This window comes from Equus quagga, chromosome 11 (assembly GCF_021613505.1).
Source record: "Equus quagga isolate Etosha38 chromosome 11, UCLA_HA_Equagga_1.0, whole genome shotgun sequence".
Taxonomy (NCBI): domain Eukaryota; kingdom Metazoa; phylum Chordata; class Mammalia; order Perissodactyla; family Equidae; genus Equus; species Equus quagga.
Window position 1 is genome coordinate 89,339,762 of NC_060277.1, and position 24,767 is coordinate 89,364,528.

At 40.6% G+C, this 24,767-nt stretch overlaps 1 protein-coding gene across 1 annotated transcript in view; it reads left to right on the plus strand.

The window, feature by feature from the left end:
- CA10 (carbonic anhydrase 10) overlaps positions 1-24,767 on the plus strand; it is a 467,323-nt gene that overhangs the window by 184,376 nt on the left and 258,180 nt on the right. The window contains exon 3 of the mRNA XM_046674606.1: positions 6,954-7,096. Within this exon, the coding sequence (XP_046530562.1) occupies positions 6,954-7,096 (143 nt within the window). The remainder of the gene's footprint in view (positions 1-6,953; positions 7,097-24,767) is intronic.

Sequence of the window (24,767 nt, forward strand, 5' to 3'; positions counted from 1 at the left end):
TGTTATCCCCATGTTTGCCATCTGCTCAGGGTTCCATGGTGAGGTTATGGTAGCTCATGATCTTTCTCCTGCATAATAAGTCAGAAGATCCAGTGACTTAAATTCTCCCTGCATAATAATTACTCAGATTCCAATGATAATTCATCTTGGTTGCTAGGAGCAGCATATCTCTCCATGTGAGGAAAAACTTTAGTCTTTGAACTAGTTATAAGATTTTTATGGCTTGCGGCCTGTATTCGTGCATTCACACTGAACTCAAATATCTCCTCTATTGGGAAGACTTACCCTAACACTTGAAAAAACGGTCAGGGTCAGTTTACTCCCCTGTCTACATTTAAGCTTTAATATGCACACACCTTAATTATAGCATTTATCATGTTTTATTGTAACTATCTGTTATTTTGCTTATCTTCTCGCCATACAGGTTGTCCTTAAGAGTGGGGGCACTTTTTATCTGGTTCATTGGAGAGGTTCCATTAATTTTTTTTGATGAATGCACAAATTAATGATTATGTGTTAAATTGGATATTTATAACCCCTGAGAGGTCCCCAAGTGAGAGAACGGGAAGCCCTAGTTAGAGGCACTTCATGTGATAGGAATCAGAGTCCCAGCAATGGACGAAGAATCCGGCAGCAAAGGAGTGATTCAAAGCCAATTCCCCCTATGAAATAAATCTGAAACCAGAAGGGTGCCCAAAGCCTGCAGCAGTGGGCATTTTAAACATGCTCATTAATAATGACTCAAAGTAGAGATTTATTACAATTGAGAATAGGAAGAGGGGCAGTAAATCAGCGTTGGTGAGGAAAAGAGCAAAGGAAAGATATGAGTTCTTATTTAAAATGTATTCATGTGCTTTCTAAGCCTAAAGTAGAGATTGCTATATTGAAGTGGAAGGCTTTATTTGTAAGATTGAATTCACCAAAGATATGTTTTATGCCAGTATTCATTTTCTCAACTTTCATTTGCTTTCCTTCGGCCAAAAAGTTGGGGACTTAGTTTATTGGTTGAAAACAAAACAAAAAAACGATTCCCTTAGCTGAGTCTCTTCCTGAAAATAGTCCTTGCTTCAAATGTGACTTGTAAAGTACTGGTTGGATCCTGGAAAATGCTATTTTATTGGCACATATGTTGAAGAGAATAGTTTTTAAAACATTCAATTAGTTCTGCCTTTGAGATAGAATTTAAACAAACCCAAAGCAATAGGATTAAACTCACATAAAAACCCAACTGTTGCTTGCGAACCAATTCTTTTCCCACTCAAACTACTCCAAGGATAATCAAGTTCACTCTTGGCTGTATTCCAGCCAAGGCAGATACATGCTTTTAATTCATAAATCAGACATGGTACTCCCTTGCCTAAAACTCTCAGTGGCTTTCTAATACATTAAAGTAAAATGCAAACTCCTCTCTGTGGCCTGAAACATCTGTCCCCCAGCCACCTAGACAACCTCATCACATCTCGCTTTTCTTCTCGTCTGCTTCATCAGGTTCAAGTTAACTGGCTTCCTCTCGATTCTTTGAACACAGCGGGTTCTTCTCTGCCAATACCTGCTCCTCTCCTCTGCCCTAGACACCCTCTCCCCTGCTGTTCTTCAGGACCAGCTCCTCTCAGTCCTTCCAGGGTCTACTAGATGTCACTCCCAGAGAAATTATCCCTGACTGTTCTATCTAGATTATCTCCCCATCCGTGCTTATTCTGTAATTCATTACCATCTTAATTGTCTCTACAGCATGCTTACCAAAAGTTCTAATTGCATAGATATACGTGTAGAAACCTGGAGATAAACATTCTCTCTCATATTCCCCCTAGACTGTAAGATCCATGAGAGCAGGAACCATATCTGTTTCATTCATTACTGACTTCCAAGAACTGATGACAGTGCCTGGCGCATAGTGGGTCCTCATTAAATATTTGCTGCTTGAATTCTCAGTGTCAAGCCTAATGCCTGGCACATCAAAGACTGTCTGGTAAACACTTTTTAATTGAGTTTGTCTTGTTCCGATAAGATTTAGCAAATTCACGTAAGCCATATAAATTAATTCCCAGTGCCGAAACTCTTGCCCACAACAGCAGGGTCTCTGCAAATTCTGCTGAGAAGACAAATGACAATTCAGGACAAGTGAATAGGGAAGATGCCTAAAAGTGCACACTGACTTTGGAGCATCTTCTCTAGGATGAAAATGTCATGAAGGCAAATTTTAGCCCTCCCTTTCAGACTTAATTCCTCTGACTTCTTACTCTCCTGACCTATTTCTTGCTTTGGTGAGAACGTTTTTGTTTTGTCTGGGGGTTACCATGATGTGTTAATAAACTAAACTTGAGCTTTTTTGTTTCACTGGTTTTGAACAAGCACTGATAGGTTTTGCTTTGGATTTTCCAAGGCTCGTGTTTTAAGCAGCCGAAATCAGTCACTGAGCATCTTTCATAGTTCACTGGACCCAGAGCCAAGAGACCGTTTGGGATTTATGGTTTATGGTAACAATGACAGCCTTGCTGTGGGGAAATGTTTTGGCAAGATAACACATAGCTGTGATGCAGCAGTTAAGTTCCATTGTTTAGGCTCTGTGAGAATTAATTTGCAAAAATATCCAGGTCTGTTGTGTGTTCTAGTTTATATGTAAATTAGAAGATTGTGTGAAAAGGATGCCAGGGATGATGCCATTCAAACATTTTCTGACCAGTTGTCCATTAATTAGAGTGATTCTCACTTAATTTTACTTTATTTACATTTTTTTCTCAACAATAAGTTGTATCAGTCAAGCCAGAAAAAAACACAGTGTTAGCTAATAAGCCATAATAACTAATGCTTTAAAAAATGACAGAAAGTTTAAAAATTGGATTTGTTGGACAGCCATGGAAACTAAAAGAAAAACAATTCAGCAATGATTCTCTAAATTTGGAAATAGAAGCAATACTATTAGAATACATAGAAGCTATGGCTTCTCCAACAACATCTCTGCTCCCATGGGGGACATGGGAGGATTATAAACCTGAAGGATCAATGATATGGAGGATAGGTAAGTATCAGAATCTTGGAAATGAATGGGAGATTTGCGCAAATCAAGAGAGAGAGTTTCTTACTCTAAATCTTGAAGCCTTGGTTCTTGTGTCCAGCCTTGCGCTGCAGGTAAAATGTGCTATCTTACTCCCATGCCCCAGTAAGTGTGGCCACTCCATGCCCTCCTGGTTTCACAGCCTTCCTCCTAAAGCATTTCCCTAGAACCTAGATTACACCACATTTGCAGACCTATTCCTGGTCCATTTGGCACCTGAGGTCTCTGAACGAACTGTGACACCTTAATTATTGTCCCAACACTTTTCTAAGTTTCTAAGATCAGTGACTTCTTTCATCTGGACTAGAGCCTTGCCCAATCCAGCTGGTCCATGGACACAACCCCTGGAGCAGCTCTTCCTGAGCAGTCATCCCCATTAGATCTCCTCGGGGCCCAGCGATGAGACCCAAACACATCCCCTCATGCCTGAGTTGAAGCCTTTTCTCTACCCAGCCATAATTATATGGTTTTTGAAAAATCCTAACTTCGATTGGGATGGTTCACATTTAGAGCAGTCTGATTTGAACCTTTGACTTGAAATTTATTTTCACTGGAAAATAGGTACTCAACTCATGTTACTCTCGACTTACCAAAAGAGAAATGGAAGCAAAAGTCTTACAATGACCATGACAACATTAACTCTGAAGCTCCCTGGCTACAATAACCTGCTCATGTATGGAGCCTGCTGGGGGACTAGAGCAGTGGAGGTCTAGCAGCACCAGGGATCCTGAGACTGGGGTACTGGTGCTTACTCTGTCCTTCCCTGCCTCTACCTCTACCTGGCCTTAATTTCATGTACAGGTTTAGATCAGGTGATCTCTAGGGTGGCTTCCATTTCTGAAAGACTATTAATTTATGGCTGATTTAGAACCAGCAATTCAGTGTTGAACAAACTTAGACACCCCTTCAGGAGTGGAGCTGATGAGGGACACAGCTCAGCAGGAACGAGTGTTTCTCAATTTTTCCTCAATTGGCTGAGCAGGTGGTTAGAAGCAGACACATAGGCCTTGATAGTGAAGTGGGGATATAAAACCCCAAAACTCTTTGTCATAAAGAATGCCATGCCCAGGAAAAGCGAAGGCAGATGTTCGCATAAAGTTTTTGCTGTTTGTGTTTTTGTGGGAGTACTTTTGGAGTGTGAAGTTTATTAGGAAGGCACAGCAGCATCTGCCTACCCATGCTGCCATATAATAGCAGCCTTACAATCCATTTGTAGGGTTGGAATGATTTTTGTCAATGATTTTCATGGGAGTAGATGAAATGCAATATGCACCAGCTGTAACTACATTTATCATGCAGCTGGCTTCCAGAGAAGGCCCCCCAGACCTCGGAGATGGTCTGATTGTCAAAGAGGTTATTGTCTCACAGAATTTTAAAGATAAAAGAGGGCTGTGTTAGTTTCCTTTTGTGGCTATAACAAATAATCAAAACTTAGTGACTTAACACAAATGTATCATCTTACAGTTCTGGAGGTGAGAAGTCCAAAATGAGTTTTGTGGGGTTAATAAAATTAGTGTCAGCCAGCCAGTGTTCCCTCTGGAGGTTCTAGGGAGAGGATCTGTTACTTCCTTCCAGCTTCAAGGGGCCACCACATGCATTCCTTGGCTTGTGTCCCTCCCTCCATTTTCAAAGCCAGTATCTTCTATCCTCTTTGACCTCTTCCCTTCCTTAAATCTTTTCTCTCTGTCTCTGACCCTCCTACACCTCTCCCTTAAAAAAGACCCTCGTGATTACGTTGGGCCCACCTAGATAATCCAGGATAATCTACTCCCCTCAAGATCCTTAACTTCATCATTTCTGCAAAGTACCTTGTACCACGTAAGGTAGCATGTTCTGGGTTCTGAGTTTAGGATGTGGACATCGTCAAAGGGGGGCCATTGTTCAGCCTACCACTGGGGCCATAGAGACCAACCAAGGCCTACGAGACAAATGACTTATCTAAGGTCACACAGCTAATTTGTGGCAGTGTCATGACTACCCCTGGCATCCTCACATCTGCCATGTTTATGTGCGTCACTCACAAAGGAGTAGAAACGTGCTCTTTCGGAGGCTTTCTTTTCATAATAAACTTGAAATGATTGAGGAATAAGTATACGATTAAGTCAGTGATTTAAAAAGAGCAACTTAGAGAAGACGGAAGTTTACATTTTTTAAAACACATTTTTAATGCGAGCACTTCCTTTAAATGTTATAATTTTGCTAGGGTGTGGTACCTTCTAAAGATGTTAAGTGACTTTCGGTGATAACATAGCTTAGATAAGGATCGGAAATGAGAGTGCCATGGAAGCACATATACTTGTTTTTCCTTCCACTCCTCCTCCTTCTCTTTTTCCCTCTGTAACTCTGGCCATTGCTGCCATTTTGTAAATCAGTTGTGGCTGGAAAGCCAATGCAAACTCTTTAAAGGGAATGGAGCCACTAGAGGCTTACTTGCATGTGTTAAACCAAATTAGGTATTTCCATATTTCACAATGAAGCCTGTATTATTTCGGTGTTAAAGCATTCTTCAAGGAATCTAAGGAACTTGTTTTTAGTTCTCCTCCCATTTTTGCCTAACACTTGCCTATAACAAATAAAAGAGTCATAGAATTTTGAGTTTAGATGCGACTAGACAAACAATCTAGCACAATTCTTCTCCTGGATTATGGGTCTCTTATACAGTATCTTTGCCAAGTGTTTGCCAAACTCCTCCCTTGCCTCAGTTTTTTCCATCCATGATATGGGCAGGAATAATAGCTGCTGTAAAGTAAAGGCTGTATTAAATTTGAGTCCCTGAGAGGACAGGTACATTTGAGAGGGTTGTGACTTGCTTGTTAGGCTCATCTCCTCTAGGAATGACTCCCTGGTTCCACTTCCGCTGCTGCAGGGTTCGGTGCCCCCATCTAGAGTCTTGTAACACACTGACTTAACCTCACCCTCTGTCCCTAGTGGTCATGTTCTAATGCTCATCTCTCTTCCTTGCAATTCAGCCTAACTCAGGGCTGGACCCACGATAGGAACTCGCTATGCTGGTGATGGATGCTGTGGATGGATGAGTGAATGATGGCCATGTAATCTCAGGGGCATAAGGAGGACACATGGATCCAGAGCCTCAATGGCAATTCTGAGAGGGGCAGGAAAAGGCTAACAATACAGTCTCTGATCTTCATAAAGTTAGTAGATTGGCTCTCTGCTGCTCTGCTAACTTTCTTAAACAAAGGAAAGTAGGACTGGAAATTGCTGTAGAAATTTATTTTAATGTGACACTGAAAATGAGTAGCCGATTTCCCTTTGGATATTTGTGTTCAGCACTCAGTGTCATTTTTTCCTTCCTATCAAATGAACACACTCTTCAGCTGCCTGGTACATTAGGTTAATGACACACTGCTGGACTAAACAGAGACAAAGTCAAGTTGCCAAGCTCCAGTCTGGCATTGATTGGGGGCCATAAAAATAATTTACTCCCTTACTTTGGTTTGGACAATCCACAGAATAATGCCTGGTGTATGTCGAATGCCACTTTCTTCTATGTAGGACAAGGTTGATTCTCACATCATTCCTGCCAAATGGGAAAGCAGAGCATCAACTCAGGAATTGCTAAATATTTGGTGTATCTCAGACATGTTACAAAGATGATCTGGCTGGACTGTTAAGGCTCCCATGAAGGCGTTAATGCTAACTGTACTCATCAAAGAGATTGCAGGATGAATCTATCTGAAACAAGAAAATCTGATCTTAAGAGATTGTGAATGTAGGACTTAGAGAAATTGACTAAGATTCAGGCCAGGAAAACACCGTAGCAACACTCAAGAATATAGGTGGAAAACCTTGGGTGGCTCTCTTTGATTTTACTACTTTTGTGCCATAGCTCTTTTTACCTCCTACCCAGCCTGATTCTACAATTTCTTTTTGTTTCTAGTTCCTTCTTTCTGGGGATTGGTGAACTCAGCTTGGAATCTTTGCTCTGTGGGGAAACGGCAGTCACCAGTCAACATAGAGACCAGTCACATGATCTTCGACCCCTTTCTGACGCCCCTGCGCATCAACACCGGGGGAAGGAAGGTAAGCAGCCATGTTGCTTCCATTGTAAAGTTGAGGATGGGGGAGATGCTAATTCTGAAAGCCAGTTCTCCGGGCCTTGCTCTCTGTGATGAATTTATCTTTCTACCTAGGAGCAGTGTCACGGACCTCAGGCCTACTGCCAACAAATTATAATTCTGTCTAAATTGTGCTGTTTCTCCATAGCTAGTCAAACCCTCCTGCTACTAATTATTTTGTACCCCCTGGAGGTTGCCTGAGGTCTTATCCTTTGGTACCCCACGAAGTTGAGAAAACACAGTTGTCCCCACCCGCCTATCATGCTGGGGAAATCCTTCCTCTCAGAAACCTCTTTGCTGGGCCTTCTTTGAACCTCAAGAAAGTGAAAAAATTTTTTAACAAAAGTAAAATCAGATGTTTATCATTCTGGAAGGAAAAACAAACAAACAAAAATCACCTTAGATGATTTATAAGAAAATCAATAATTAATCTTCCTAGGGGTGTCTTGTTGGCTAAGACTCCTAGCTCCTGCACAGAGATGCTGAGCTATGCTTTGTGACTCTCACACCGATGTCCCTCCTTCCCTCTCCTCCCTCATGATGCACTCCTCCTTAATTTGTGCAAGGACATAATGCTCGCGGGGTCTTCTCATCACTGGAATCCAGCATTTCTTGTGCTTGTTCATTTCTATTTGGCTAGCTTTTACCGTTGAGTAGATTGTTGAAGATGGAAAAAACACACACCCAGAAAATTGTGTTTGAAGGTGATTTAGCTGTTGTGAACTCAAGAGGAATGGAAAATCATTTGTGTGCAAGAAATTGGTCTTAAAATATGGAGAACTTTTGTTACTGCTGGCGGCTGATTCTCCAGGGTTGGGTTTCTTGGGCTCTGCTCTCTCCTCCACTTATGCAGTCTGCTCGCCATGTTTACCACAAGTTTGTAAGTAATTTTTTTCCCTCCTGATATATTAGAATATATTTTTCCCTATCACGTAACTGTCACAAAAACAAAAAAGTCTAATGACTCATCAAAGTGTTGTTAGTGACCTTGACTCAGGTCACAAGGCAGGTTTTAAAAGACCTTGCATGTGCTTGAGACTATTTCACTCTGTAGTATTTGGGTGCTGATGTAAATATGACATGGGAAGCATTTTTCTAGAAAGGTCCTATATAGCTCATGTAGTTTATTACTCTGATTCCATAGAAAACTAACCTAGCCTAATTACTGTTCCATTGGCAGTTTTCTTTTTACAAACCCTAAAAGGAATTTGATGTGGGTTCTACATACAACTCTCTCTGAAAAGGTGAATCATCCAAGTCAAGTTACGAGCATGGATAGGTTTACCAACCAGTATTTAAGAAGGGCAATTTGCAGGTTTGACTAAATATTCAGTCATTCTTTCTATTTTGGAGATTGATGGTGGGAATCATTGTATTCTAGGCAAAGGGAAAAGCAGTAAAGCCCAAAGCAGAATGAGAGGTGGTAGCTAAGTTCCAGAAATTACCTGAAAGATGGCCAGCAAAGCTGATGCACAGAGACCAAAGAGGAGGTGGTGGGGAGGTGAGGATGGAAGAAGAAGGCAGAGGCCAGCTCCTGAGGCCATGTTAAGGAACTGGAATTTTCTAAGAGTTATGGCAAACATTTGAAGCATTTTTTAGGAAAAGGATACATTGAGAGTGTGATGGGAAAGGACAAAAGCTAACACAAATAATGGATATGTAATTTTCACTTTCCATTAGACCATCTTAGAGGAAGATGTTGATGTACAAGAGGAAAAACTAATTTCACGACAGCTTCTCCCTAAAACTTAGTGGGAAAGAACAGCCTAGGAGATAGCATGGTGTTAAAAATCACTCATATGTTATGTTTTGCTTTGGTGTTTTTTGTTGTTGACAAGTGATTTTTTTTTAATATTTCCAATTCGGTAAAGTGTACCTGATCCAAATCAATTTTCAAATGCATTGGAGTTTGGAATTTTGGAAACATTTACTTTTGACGATGTAAATATTTATAACTGGCATGATTTGTGTTGTCAGCTGTTTGAAGAGCTGAGAACTGTCTGATGGTTTCCGTGGCATTTGTGAAAGGTGAAGAATAAAATATAGATGGTAGTAGGATAAACTAACTGGTAATGAGATGCCTACACTTGATGGACAATAGCTGAATCGTGCGTGCAAGCTTTTTAAAGGTGGTGTTTGATGCCCTGGAGACTTATTTTGGAAGTGAGGATGCATATTCCTGCTCTGAATTTTGTTTTGCCTTGAAGACATAGATAGCCAACTCAAAAGGTTTAAAAACCATGCTGAAAGACTGGGAGGTTTTGTAGAATTTGGGCAAGGTGCCACATTTTGAAGTCTGAGATCAGCAGGGTACCAGCATGTGAAATGCATCCCAGTCATTGTGTATTTTATGTCACATTTTTATCTGTGGGCATTATTCTTGCCCGTGTTTAAATGTACCTTATGCACAAACCCCTGACTTGCAGTACTGAGTTTGATTCAATGTGTTTGACCTGGCATAGGGCTCAGATGATGAATTAAAGGGTTTTCTTAGCATGAGCTGGGGCTGCAATTCAACCTGAACCCAAGAATACAAAGAATAATAAGAGAATCAAAACATACTGTGTCTCGAATAGAATCGAGGATACTCATTTTACTTGAACAATGAGATGTCTTTTACCTTTTAAGTTGCTTCTTTTCAATGGTAGTTTTTAAGCAATGTTTGTTTTTCGTCTTGAAGGAGAAGACTTTTTATCCACTTGTTCATATCTGACACACAGGACTCGTAAGGACAAAATCCAAAATAATTGTCCTTTGCAAACAACATTCGCTTAAGGTTGGGTTGCATATGGATCTAAGCATCCTACCTGGGAACCAATATCCCATTCTTGATCCCCATTAAACTTGACTCCCAATAGGCTAGATAGTTTTTTGTTTAAATCTTGGAGCTAATTAATCTATTCTAGATAAAACTACTAGATCAACTCAGGAATCTAAAGGGGGCGGGTGGAGATGTTCTTCCTCTGTGGTCTCGGATCATTTAAAGTCTCTATCTTTGGGAAATTGGATTATAACATAACTGGTGTTTTAAGCTCAATTCAAGCCTGACTGGCTATTTTAAAGATAGAGACCCTTGTTAGCCATTGAACTTGTACAGATTCACATGTATTTTGACCTTCTTTGTCTTTTTCCTCACACCAAAGTGAGTGTACGTGATGTGTTTGTGTATTTTCATGGCTAGTCACGTAAGTTAGCTTCTTGGTAATTTGAAAATAAAGATATAGAGTGGGAATGTTCCCCCACAGCAAAATATGAATAGCCTCACTTGATCATTTCGGGGTACGGTAATTCCTCTAGATATTTGCCTGGAACATTCCTGATACAGATGTGGATTAAGGAGGGGTGTGGATTAAGATGTGAGTTGAGCTTTCATGGAGGAAATGTGGTACATGGGTAACCTGTCTGCTGATCTAAAATATCCAAAAGAAGAAAAAAAATATGAAAACTGAGTCTAAAATCTTTTGCTGATTCTGCCATTTTAACCAAAAATTACTTTTGGCATCCTTCATCTTCTAGCTCTTTTAATAAAATGGACATCTCAGCAGTTAAGGACATGGGTATTGCTCATGACATGTTAAATGTAAAAGGTAGGATCTAAAATCATCCACTTAATGATCTCAATTTTGTTTAAAGAGTGCCTGTGAAATACATAGAAAAGACGGGGATTAAGGGTAATAGTGTTTGCTTTCTACTCTTCTAAATGTCCAGATTTTCTCCAACAAGCTTGCATTAATTTAATAATCTGAAAAGCACTTATCGTTTAACTTATCTCTCCATTTTAGGTGAAAAAAAATACTTAGGGTTGGCATATATGGTAGATAGAATAATGTCCCTTCCTAAAGCTATCCACATGCTGATCCCCAGAACCTGTGAATATGTTATCGTCCATGGCAAAAGCTATCTTGAAGATGTGATCAAGTTAAGGATCTTAAAATGGAAAGATTATTCTATACTATCCAGGTGGGCCCCTTGTAATTACAGGGTCCTTATAAGGAAAAGACAGAGGCAGAAGAGTCAGAGTGAGAGAAGATGTGACAACAGAAGCAGAGGTCATAGTGAGGAGGGGCCGCCAGCCCAGGAATGCGGCCAGTTTCCAGAACATGAAAAGGGCAAGGAAATGGATTCTTCCATAGAACCTCCAGAAGGAACACAGCCCTGCTGAAACCTTGGTTTTAACCCAGCAAAATTGATTTCTGACTTCTGATTTGCTGAATGTAGGAACACCTTCAGCAAGGGAAGTAGCCAGCCCAGAGCAACCCACAGGGATGGAGCTGGGGAATAAAGACCCCAATTGCACTGCCTTCCCTCCCCGCCTCTGCAAGGCTCCATTGGGAGAAACTCAGAGACCAGCGAGCCTGTGGACTCAGTCTCTGTAAGCCAGCCTGCAGGCTGCAGAGAAAGGTGAAGACAGATCTGAAGGTGCAAAGGGAAGGTATCCAACACAAGCCCATTTCCACATTTCCCGTGAAATGAATAAGAGGTAATAAAACTCATCATCACTTATGAAATTAGGTACAAATGCCTCAGTCTGGCATTCACAGCCCTTGTAATACTTCCCCAGATCTCCTTTCCAGAGTCTTACCCCTCTTACGCTTTATGAGTACCTTTTGTTCTCAGTGAGATTGTAATACTTTATTTTTAATTAGGTGTGTCTCGCCTTTCCCTTGTGATCTGTGCTTTGGCCACAGCATAGGCTTCACTCCATGTACCTAGCACCCTCAGTCCCTACCTTTTTATTATTCAGCGTCTATGGCTCCAATGCTGCCTCCTCCGTGAAACTCCTCTTGATCTCTTTAGCTGATGGTGAAATCTCTCTTCATTTGGCTTCTTAAGTACCTTGCTTATGTTTCTTTTAGGCCCTGAACCTTGGCTTATAGTATATTAGTCTTATTTGCCTTGTCTCCCTCCTCTTGGATTAAGAGCTCCTCAAAATAATGTGCTTTCATATTTTCATTTTATACCCTTGAGGTTATCTATGATGGGGCTGGTTGATTTGAATTGAACCAAAGCTATCCTTGATTACCAAGGAAAGGGTTTATGTGGAATTAGTCAAAAGTTGCTTTGACTCAAGGTGGGAAAAATATGAGAAAGTCCCTTGATGAAAAGTCACCTTGCTATGAACACAACCTGTCTCTAGAAACTAATTTTCAAGTATTCTACTTTCCCTGAAATATGGTTGAAATAAATTTAAGAAAATAAGGAATGTGAATTGGTTTGGTGCTTAAAATCTTATCACTACTCTATTTTTTTTTTTTTTTAAGATTTTATTTTTTCCTTTTTCTCCCCAAAGCCCCCCGGTACATAGTTGTGTATTCTTCGTTGTGGATTCTTCTAGTTGTGGCATGTGGGACGCTGCCTCAGCGTGGTCCGATGAGCAGTGCCATGTCCGTGCCCAGGATTCGAACTGACGAAACACTGGGCCGCCTGCAGCGGAGCGCGCGAACTTAACCACTCGGCCACGGGGCCAGCCCTCACTACTCTATTTTTAAATTTCCCCATGAACTTGATGACAAAATTTAGTTGACCACAATTAATCATTGCAATTCATGACACGTCTGCATTGCTATGTTCTGAAACATTTTATGAGTGAAGCATTTATGTTCCTTCAAGGAATTTATGATATATTGGGGGAGAAAATATAGACACACAGAAGTTAAATGTCAGTAACTGATTTAAATAATTATTGAGATAATAGAATAGATACTAAGGAAGCAATAAAATGATTGATTAATAAATCAATCATTTTGGCATTAATTTTTATCAGGGGTAAGAAGTTGGGTTCCTTGAACCAGGCTGTTTGGAGGTCCTAGAATATGGGCTAGCATAAAAAGGTAGATAGAATGAAATATTGTTTGCAGGAGGGTCTTTAAACGTCAGATGTTCTGGCTCCACGTGTAGAAGGGTGAAAGAATAGGTAAGGATAGATCCATTTTGCCATCTAAATCTGTTGCTGTGGTGCTGATTTTAGTTGGATAACTGATATGAAGCTTTCATAGATAAGTATTCTTACCCACTTGGAACTCATTAGCTGTCTTTAAATACCAGGGATATTTACACTGAATCTCTGGTATGGGGATGCTACATATAATTTTATGTGTATTTGTGGGATAAAGTAGGTCTTTCAGAGCTGATGAAGAAGTGAGTGCAATTCTTGCTCATCTGTATTTTGTGGTTTGATAAATTTCTTGACTTGCTGTGTTGATAATATCCTTTCTCAGAAGGAAGTAACAAAGGGTCTCTTTATTTGGATTTAGTTCTAACCAACAAGGAAAAGCAGTTTGGTGATATGGAATGGACAGTAAAACTCTGGGAGAAAGTGGATGTGCTAACTTAGAAAATATAGTAGCCAAGGTTAAAAAGAAATACTAAGCATTGTCAGACTTCAAAATGCCTTCAAAAGGCAGATTTTTGAAATATCGTAGTTAAAATAGATATGATCTTATTGCCTCGTGGAAGATAACTCTAGAGGATTGGGAAGCTCTTAAAACCGAAATTATGGTAATACAATTACAAATGATGATACCAAAAAAGGAACTGGTAGGAGCTAAAGATATGTGAGTGGCTGCACAGGGAGTTTTGCGAGAAATAATGTTTTTAAATGGTGTATAAGAGATGTGAGAGAAAGGGCTTATAGCCAAGGAGGAGGACGAAAGAGGAAGTAACCTGTCAAGATGGTTTCAGAGAGACTAAGGCCCAGAATGAGTTGAGACTTCCTATGTTATCTTACAGGGCAAAAGTTATCTTGAAGGATGAGAACGTCTTTTAAAGTTATGGTTAAAGGAAAGAGGGACAGTAGACAAGGTAGACCTCCATTTGTGGGAGAATAGATGTCCACGGGTGTTCTGATATGGGTTTGAATTTTAGCTTTGCCCCCAGCCACCTAGATACAAGAGGCCTAACCTCTCTCAGCTTCAGTTTCCTCATTCATAAAAGAGAGATCATAATGGTACCCACCTCGCAGGGTTGTGTTGGAGGGAATTATATGAAATAATGCACTTGGTAGGCAGGTTATAATGCAAGTTATTGGGCCAGAGACCGGCAGAGAAGAAAATGCTCCACAATTGTTAGCTGCTGTCTCAGTCCATTCAGGCTGCTGTAACAAACTGCCACAGACTGGGTGGCTTATGAAGAACCATAAATTTGTTTCTCACAGTTTTGAAGGCTGGGAAGTCCAAGATCAAGGCACTGGCACATTTGTGTTCTGGCGAGAGCCCTCTTCCTGTTCATTGCTGGCACCTTCTTGCTATGTCCTCACATGGTAGAAGGGGCTAGGGAGCTCTCTGGGCCTCTTTTATAAGGGCACTAGGCCCAATGATGAGGACTCTGCCTTTATGACCTAATCATCTTCCAAAGGCCCCACATCCTCATACCATCAACTTGGGGTTTAGGATTTCAACATATGAGTTTTGAGACGACACAAACCTTCAGAACATAGTAGCTGCCGTCAGAGATGTTGTTGCTGTTAGCAAGAACACACAACTTACCTCCCACTTGAGTTTCTCTGTCAAAGAGACTAATATTCACATGCAAATCAGTGACATCTATTGCTGAGATTGCAATTCTTTGGATGACAGAATAAGAAGTAAGAACTCAGAGCCACCTTGCCAGTATTCCCAATCCAAAAGGTTGAAATTCAGTAGGCCTAAAGGTAAAGCTTTCCTCTCAGGTACACATTTATAAAAACCTGCACAGACTTAGGCTGAGCTGGTTTTGTTGTAAAATCACTACATGTGAAATCAGTACAGGAAGTTAATGGATAATGTGCTCGGTATGAGTAAATAACACAGGAAGATGCTAAAAGACAAATTCAGCCTAACTACAGATACATAAGGTAGTACATCCAGAAGAAGTGAGGTGATTGTCCTGCAACAGCCTTCACTGAGAAGATGATGTCTGGGATGTTACAGACAGATTCCTCAGTGCTGATGGTTAGAGTAACTAATGGGAAAGATATTGACAAAGCGAAGCACAGAAGAAGAGGAGCAAAGTGGTGATGAGAAGAATCAAATGTTCTGTGTTCAATTTTCTCTCTCTCTCAATCTGTCTGAAAGGAAAACCTTTTAAGGTGGAATTGCAGGTGCCTTCTGATTGTACCTGTCCTATGCTGCCTCAGATACAGAGAACTAGCCCTGGAGTTTGGAAGTGGCTTGGACCAGACTTCGGTTCAAAAATAGGAATTCGAGCTGTGTGCAAAGGGAGTGACCTCCATGTGTTTTATGGAGAACCCCAGCACAAAAAGAGTTCTGGCAGGCACTGAAGATCTTTTCAGATTGTAGAATAAGCTCAAGCATCAGACAAGAGTCTTGACTTGATCTGGGAATCCCCTTCTCATCTGGAAATTCTTTGATTCTATATGAGCTGTGGTTAGATGGGACATGTGGAATATATTGGAGGCTGACCCTGGAAGGAGGATTTAACTAGGATGTAAACTCTCCTAAAGGAAAACTCCCTTTAAAGCCCTAGCTTTGGTTTGGAGGAAAGTTACATTCTCTTCTTCTTATCCTCTATCAAAGTTTTGCATACAGTACTCTTTCTTCTTTAGGATATTTTGCTCTGAGTAGCTAGAATGGAGCATCCAGGGCCAAATGAATGTTGCAAGAAAGGACTTTGATTAAAGATAAGGAAATGAGGCCAAGGTAATTGTGTTTATGCTCAGAGCAGAGCTTTTCGCAGTCAGTGGAAGGTTTCAGTGCATAGCATTGAAGAGTGATGAAAGATAAGCAAAATGTAAAAGACTCAGATGCTGTATCTAAGTTGGGAAATAGATTCAGAGCAAAGGCGTTCTGTTGCTGGTATCAGGTTCTTGTGCACCGTTGCCTAGCTTAGATCTGGGCTGAGGATTACTGCTCCCTGTGTTGGCAGTTGTTTGTCATGGGTACCTCTTAGCATCACCCAGTTAATCAATGCAGAGTCATTAGACAAGAGTCTCAAGGAAACACCTTGAGATGTTGGCTTTAGGATTTTATAAATGTATCTAGTTCTCTCTCGTTCTTTACTCCTCTGGTGAGTATTAGAAAAGACTTTGCGTTCCCCTCGTCCTTCTCAGTCCTTTATTCTTTCTATCCTTTTCCTTATTTTCCCTCCTCTTGTCCATCTCTCTGACTTGCTCTCACATCCTTTCCTCCCTTCTCCAGTCCTTATATCCCAGTCTCCTCTGTCCCTTTCACTTTTCCCTAGACCATTTTTCTCCTTGTCCCTTCGTCGCTCCTTTCTCTTGGTCCTAGGCACATCTACCCGAGGAACCTGTGCCCTCTCTCTTCTGCATCAGAGTAGAATAGGTTCTCCCCTTTCCTACATTTGCAAAAGATTGACAGTTGTATGATTTTGGTGACAACACTTAAATGAGAGAAAATTCAGGTTATCTGAGAACTGAGCACGTTTTTTATAAGAGAATATGGGGGCAATTAACTCTAGACGCTTGCCGAATTTATAGGCAGATGAATTCCTAGAAGAAAGATTTTCCTCCAGGAATGTCATGAGTTAAGTTTCTGTCACATGGTACACTTTGATTTACTGGTTACGTGATTCCACAGAAGAAGCTAACAGGCATTTTACAAATTAACTGTCCTTTCAGAAATAGACAACAAAATGTCTTATTTGCATACACTGCTTGCAGCTCAGCTCTCTTGCCAACCATCTGGATATGGGGAAGAAGAGGAGGAGAAAAGGAAAAAGTGTGACCTAATTTTTACAGACTTCTTCCCAGTTAGCCTCATCTCCCAAGCATTTCAGAACAAGTGTCTCCATCATAATCAAGAAGATAAAACTGGTGGAGCACCTGGGTGATACAGAAAGTTGCATACTCAAGACAAGTTCTGGATGGTGATACTAAAAATTTGGTATCAGTTGTGCATTCTCTCCAGAAGGCTCTGAAATTGGCCACTCTACGCCTTGTAAACCTGATCATTTGTCCGGATAAACCTACAGGAACTTTAGATACGTTGAATCCTGTTAAAGAGCTCTCATTGCCTGGAAACCAGGTGTCTTTGGTCTGAACATTAAACTGAAAATAAAAATAAATAATAATTTCCCCATCACTTCAGGAAAAAAATGAGGTAGATTATGTTTGAAGGGCTTAAGAAAATACGAATTTTCTCTTAAGTTCTGTCTTTCTGAAATTAAAGAACTAGACCAAAAGAAAAACTGGAATCAAAAATGTGATTTGGGGAGTCTATGCATCAGAAACTATTGAAATCGGAGCAATTATCAGACTTTTAATTTTCTTATGAAAATTTAATGTCATATAGGTACAACTTTATTAATGTTGCATGAGGATTAAGAATAACTAAAATAATCAACCCTCCGTTTTCCAGTATCTCATATATTTAACATTTTAGAATGTAGGCGTTCTAATTCTTTGTTCTGTAGTATGCTAGGGCCAAGATGCAAACCATATGTAACGTTAGGATTAGCCAGTTCATCTTCCGATTTTTCCCAACTCCCCACCCCAAGGTTGTGGTTATGTAGAATGAATAAATCTGGAGATCTAAAGTACAGCATGATGACTATAGTTAGTACTGTACTGCTAGGAGAGTAGATGTCAGGTGCTCTCACCAGAAAAAAATTGGTAACTTACGTGAAGAGATGGATATGTTAATTAGTTTGACTGTAGTAATCTTTTTACTATGTGTGTATATATATATAGATATACATAAAACTATCATGTACACCTTAAATATACACAATTTTTATTAAAAAGATAAATATATAAGTAATTTTTTATTATTATTTAAATATATAATATACTTTTTATTTAAATATATAAGTAAAACATAAATATATAAGTAAATTTTTTTAAAAACATTAGTAAATTCAGCCTAACATCTGTTTTTATTGTACAGTAAACCTACTTTCTATTCATTAATGTGACAGTTTCATTTTGTTAATGTTAGCATTACCCACTTAAAGTTCTGAACAGATTCTTTTCCTCTTTTTACCCAGATCTTCATCGGATGTGATACTTAATTTAATGTTAATCACTTCTGGCCCTTAGCCCTGAAACACAGATGCTCTGACCATACATAAAACATATGATATCATATGATGAAGGGGCATCATCTCATTTTACCAAGAAGTGAAAACATACACACCCACACAGTTTTGTGCGTCATTAGCAACTTCTCACACTAGCAGCATCTCACCTGCCAGGAAATGTTTTCTCCCACCTTTAACTCAGTGTTTGATGACTCCCAAATTATTTACTCTGAGCTTGAGAAATTCTGATAGAGTAAGATTTGGGCAAAATTATCAGTTCAGAATAAGTGTTGCATCACCCTTTCAGAGTGACATGCCCCCCACGTCCAGGTGTAGAGCCTGAGAGGGAGACTCTTGTGCAAATGATTTGCTGAGGAAGTGAAAACTGCAGAGGAATTGGGGAACCGGGACAGGGGGAGAAGTTCAGCAAAGATCTGGGCCCAATTGGAGTGCAACTGGAATCCAACTAGAGCCTGATCCCGCAGGGAGCTCTTGAGCATGAATGGCACCGCGGCGCTAACAGCCCTCCACTCATCCCCTAGTGGCTAGAGAGGCAGCCTGAGGATGTCCTGGGAGGGATGTAATCACCTGGCATTCCCAGGCAAGGCCGCTGTCCTACAGTGGTGTACTGGAGAAGCTGGCTCTCACTGGCTTTCAAGAGCCCATCTTGTGCGTCTCTTCCCGCTTCTGTGTTCAATGACATCAAGTCAGTAACTTGAAATCCACTGTGGTAGGAGTGGTTACACCACTGAAATCTGCAAATGCTACATATCAGGGCTTTTTTTTCCTGGAGGGCTGTTGATAAACATTTACCAGCACACTATAGTTCTTGTAAGCCAAGGACAGTTCCCAGGGTGAACTGACTGCGGCCAACACTCATAGAAGCTGGAGGACCTGTGCACTGGCCTGGAAAAGGGGATCCTGGTGGGTCACCAACAGCATCTCTTATAGCTGGTGTTGAAAAGAAAGTTTTAGATTTGTTAGAAATATTCATATTGGAAATGACTCTGGTGACCATGGTTTGACTTCCTGAAGTATCATTCAAACTGAGCTGTCTATGCCCTCGTTCTCCCCTCTCCAAGCTCTGTTGCCACTAACTGGGGAGGAGGGATGAAGCATAGAAATGATTACGTGGGACTCTGACTTTCCTTACCTTCATCTTATTTCTTCGTTAAGTATATCTTCTTTACTTGCTTGCCTCCTACAAGCCTATATTTCTCCTAATGACATCTTTGCAAAGGTAAGGTTGCCCTATAGCTCCAGCTTTTGCCCAATGCCGTGGCAGTCACAGAGCGACTTCCTCAATTTCTTCTCCACTTTAAGCCTCCGTTACTCCAGAACCAGGGATGTCCTGGGCAATTGCACAACCTCAGTGCTCCCACCAGCTTCTTGTCAATGGTGCAGTGTTTGCAGCAGCACAACATGCAACACCGTGAACACATGCTATAAACATGTCTGAAAGTCCAAAGGGAAGAATAGGGAGGAGCTTTTAGCCTTTTCCAAATAAGTAATCCTTATCCAACACGTTGCCTTTTAATGATTATTTCACAGGTTCTGAATCCAAAAGGTAAGATTAAAATCTGAATAGGAGTGAGGAAATAGCCCTGTGCCAGGCAGTTTTGAGTCCATGCTGTTCAATCAATTCGAAGTATTACTGGCGTTTTTCTCAAGAGTGTAATATACGACAACTGCCAAGCTTTCCTTTTGCGATTACAAAAAGGACAGATACTGGAGTGAGCCATATTTCAGCACTGCAGGGATATAAAAAATGGACTGCTAGAAATGGCCCAGGAGGAATGAATAGCAATAAGACATCAATGTCATCTGTATACTGATTTGTGATGAATTTCCAAAAGGCTTAATGGTATGATGCTATGATATATAGGGGCTTCCTGAAAGTTAATAACTGTAAGTTACCCACTTGGAAGAATGTAATGGGGAAAAGTATGTGATCACAGATAATAGATAAATAAGTAACTTCACTAACATAGTCAAACTGTTCTGTATGTTCCGTGTTGCTGCTCTCTGCGATAAGAAATATACTGTGAAGACACAAGAAGGTCAAATGTTACACAAACACCCATAATTACATGTTTGGTAAAGCCTTTAATTTGCCTTTTCATAGACTAGGACCCATACAGTGAGAGGAAAGTGTATACGTTGATCACCTGTCAGAGATGAATTAACAACAGCCACAGTCCCTTGATGCAGATTCAAATAGGAGCAACAGAATCTGTTTGGATGAACACATTGTCCTTGCCAGTTAACCATGTGGTCTGGCGTTTCCCCCATGGATTGTGTGCTGAAAGCATTAACAGATATGAGGCATAGGATCTTGAACAAGGGCGGCCCTTTTCAACCTACAGCCTTGGTTTCTTTGGCCCACTAATTTTTATGGCTTTGGCTGACAGCTTCTGGTTAGCAGCAAAGTGCAGGGCACAAAGAAAACACTCGATAAATGTTTATTGAATGAAATGATAAATAGATGAGTGAAAAAATGTCCCAGATCCTGGAATTACAAATAGATAGGAAAAGAGAAAAGCACTAAATATGTTCAGTGTCTACTACATCCATTTATACATACATATTTAATCTCATTTAATTCCCCAAACAACCTGAGATGGTCAGTTTTAGAGACCAGGAAACTGAAATGTACAGTTGTTAAATAATTTACCCAGAGTTACAGGGCTGACGAGAAAAAGAGCTGAGTTTCAATCTGAGGTTGTCTGACTCCTACACTGTGTTTTTTTCCAGACTGTTGCACTGAACCTGAAAACAGGGAAGAAATATTTTCCGTATGTATTAAGAGTTTAGGAAAAAGAGAGCATAATCTTGGGAGAGCCCTGACCTTCAGCCAATTTCTTTCTCTTTGCCGTAATTTAAGAGAAGGAGGGAAGGTGGTGTCCTATGCCGCCTTCTCGCCACGTTCAGCCTTTTAATTGCGTCTCTGCAGCCTGTTTGTTTCGGCTCCAGCATCATACATATTTTATTGTTAGAGGTGGTGTTATAGGTCTGCTTTGTTATCTGGCTGCCGCTTCTCTTCCCTGGCAAGGTAGCAAAGCACATACTGAATGTCGTTTCTGAATGGGTAGTTAATTTTCCTACATTCTTCATCAAAAAAGCCCCATAAATGCCCAAGATAGTTATTGTCATCACTGCAGATCTGGCAGCTATAGAGTCAGGGGAAAGACATACAGTTTTAATTTCCAGGACACAAATATGGGTGCTTTCTCTCTGTATAGCGGTGGCACTGTTTTCTCTGTCTCCTCTGTTTTCTCTCTCTTCTGCTCTGTCTCTCTTACTTTGTGATAAGGATACATCTCAGTGTTTCTGTATCTGGGATGTTTCCCCCAAAGAATGTGAATTGCAAAACCCCAATAGGCATATTCCTAAGTTCCGCAGGGCTCACAGCAGATCAAGAAAAACCCTTAAAGTCATGAGCCTCAAGGGACTGGCCAGCGTAAATGGCCTGTCCCTGTTTCTCCCAGGCAGTCATCCTTTAAGTCATTTCATCTGACGTGCATAATTTAACATGGTGAAGCTGACACATCCCTGCCATTCATTTGTTAGTCTGCCCTTAGTTCTCTGTGGATAATAATGGATAGAAACTTTAGGTTTGTTCTTCTCCACATCCTCTGTTAAGACTGAAAGGAATTCAAAGGTGACCCTCCATTCTCAAGTCACACCAAGCATAGGACAATCACATCAGAGGCTTACAATTGCTATGGTCTGTGGCTCAGCATCCCCACTGAAGACCATCGCTGGGAGCTCACCATAGATAGCCTCCCAGGCCCCTCCCTTCTACATGGTCATAGGTGACACATGCTCCCTGGGAGAGTGATGCGTGCGGGTGGCACCCTTACTCCCATCCTGGCAGTGCTGTTTCTCCAAAGCAAGTAAAGGCCTTTGCCCAAGCCTGAATGGTCCCTCCTTGAAGAGATTTCAGCCTGCTTTTGAGTTTCTCAGAAGATAGTATGGCTCTCCCAATTTCATAGGAGCCTCTGACAAAAAATTTAAAACAAGATCCTGGGGACTTGCCTGGAAGCCATTTCAGTGACTGTGCCTGGCGGGAATCGGGAGCACTGTTCTCCGTCACTGACAAAAGGACTCTTCACCCAAAGCACGTGTCTTTAGACTCTTCTCCCTCAAGAGTAATCTGCCTGGCCTCTGAGCCCTCAACTACCAAAAATCAGTACATTTCCTCTCCCTGCTTTTCTCAAGATTCTCACTGTCCATTCCGAAGTCCCCTTTGCTGTTCCCTGAGAGCGCCCTGAAACCTTTGTGTAAATGGACCCTTAGATGCTAGAATCAATACCCTGTGTTTCTAGAGGAATATGCAAATTAAGCAAAACTTGTAGTACTCAACTTCCTGTACACAAGAAGTTCCTCTCCTGCCATCTTGCCAATTGGGAGGAAGCCTTTGTCAATGGATGCCCTTCACTCTTCCCCTTAGCTTCCACCTGTCCCCTGCCATGAAGAGTGGGTAAAACCAGAGAGTTGAGCTTTTCCTCCAGTAACTGGGGGATATTCATTCCTAGCACAGACTGGTAAGCTGGCCAGCGACCAAGCCCTGTGAATGTTTTTTAATGCTATTAATCTGAATGCAGCATTATTAGTATGTACTTGGAGTTTTAGATGGATATCTTATCCTTTTGTTACCAAGGCTTTTCAAAAGATAAAATATACATTATACTGCATTGAATATATGAAAGTTCAGTAAAATATGATAATGTTGCTTCACACGCTGTTCTCTTGGGTACGATATCAGGAAAATATTTTCCTCTGACAGCCTCTCATAATGGATGAAAATATTCCCTCTCATTGCACACACAGTGCGAGGTTTGAGGCATATTATTGGAGTCAGGTAATCTGCCTCTGAAATACTGGTATTTGAAAAGCAAATTTAAGGCTTAGAATGTTTTTGCTTTATGATCATTGACACTGATGTTAGTAAACTCTTTCTCTAGCTGTGAAGAAGAGAAATGGCAAGTTTTTTTTTTTCCAGTTGCCATTTGCTTTTTAGTGACTGCACCATATGGAGCACAGTAAATAAACTATGAAGGTAGCAGGATGCATGGAGGAAAGAGATGTACTTGGACTCTGACAGTCTTTAAGCAAGTAACTTTATCTCCTAGAGCCTGTTTCCTGATCTGTAAAATGGAGCTAATATTAAAGAATTGTGGTGAGGATCACAGTGTGTTGGAATGCACCCATTCCAATAGCACATAGTATTCCCACAATTTAATTTAACAGAGAATTAACTGACCCTGGAAATTATGTCAACATTGGCCACAGCCCATGTAATATGCTTGCAATTTGAAGTCAGTGTTATTTATGCTATCAGTATTACTGTACATTGTAGTCTACAGAACAGGTAAAAAGTGCTACATACAACATGGTAAAATATAGGGTAGGTTATAAGCTTCGTGATGTAAGGGAAGAAAAAAAGTATCTTTTCCCTTCTTCCCTCTTTGGTTCTCTGGTTGGAGCTCTGTAAATTAGACTAAAAAAAGACAGTGTAACAAAAGAAAAATATACAGAAGTTTATTAACATGTGCATCACACCTGTTAACACACAGGAGAACCCAGAGATGAGTAACTCAAAGGGATGGTTAGAATTTGGAGTCTATAACTAACTTAGTAAGGGAAAGGGAGGGGGAGAAAGGGAACTTATGGAAAAGCAAAAGACTTTTTGGAAAGATAAATTTGCCCTTAGGAGAATAGATGAGAGATGTGATAGTTTGTGACAATGTCTGGGTATGGTGCTGTCCCAGAAGAGAATATTAGAGTTGGTCCAGGGGAGGAGGTTTATGACAACTGAGTTCTTTGGGGAGGCTCTGCTTTTAGGCAGATAAGAGACTTGAGGAACTCAAATGCATTCAGCTTAAAATAATCCTTATGCCAAAGTGGCATATTTTGGGGTGGCATTTTCTGGTCCCCATCAGTAATGTCTGTACTTCTTAGTCTTCATGAAGGATAATCCTCATGTATTTTATAATCTGGCATATATTTAACTATGTCTAGTGGTCTGCTTGCTTATGCCTGAGGCCATATATTATTTGGCTCGTAGAAGGTGCCCAATAAGTATGCACTGAAATTGTTGGTAGGTGCTTCATAAATGTTTGTTGTATTTAATTTGGGTTAGGATGACCAAAGTAGCTTAAATAAGAATATCCAGAAAGGAGGATGTTATCTTTATAACTCCTATGGCTACCTCCAGAAAAGAACAAGTAGATAGTTCAGAATTTTACTGATCGAACAAAGTAATATTGATCATATCAAATGATTAGTGCTTAACAGTAGACCAGCCAGACTTCCACTTGAGTTTCCAAACTGCTTTTGGTAACTTACTAGTATTTTGTCCCAGTCTTTTGAGCTACTTCCGGATTATTCTTTTACTTCATTCCAGCCAGCAGTCTCAACTCAGCCCTCCATCCGTGCATGAGGGGCCAAATATACACAGTGCCGGTTACAATACATAAGGGTCCATATGATATGTCAACTAATGGGTCTGGTGATGCTAAGCAGAACAGACCACCTCCTCTACTATTTGTTACTTCCAATATTTTACAGTACTTTCCTGGGTCTCTGACTGTCCCACGATCAGTTCTTTGGCCAGCAAGCAGCAGGCAGGTCTACTGGAACCTCTATAAGCCATGTAT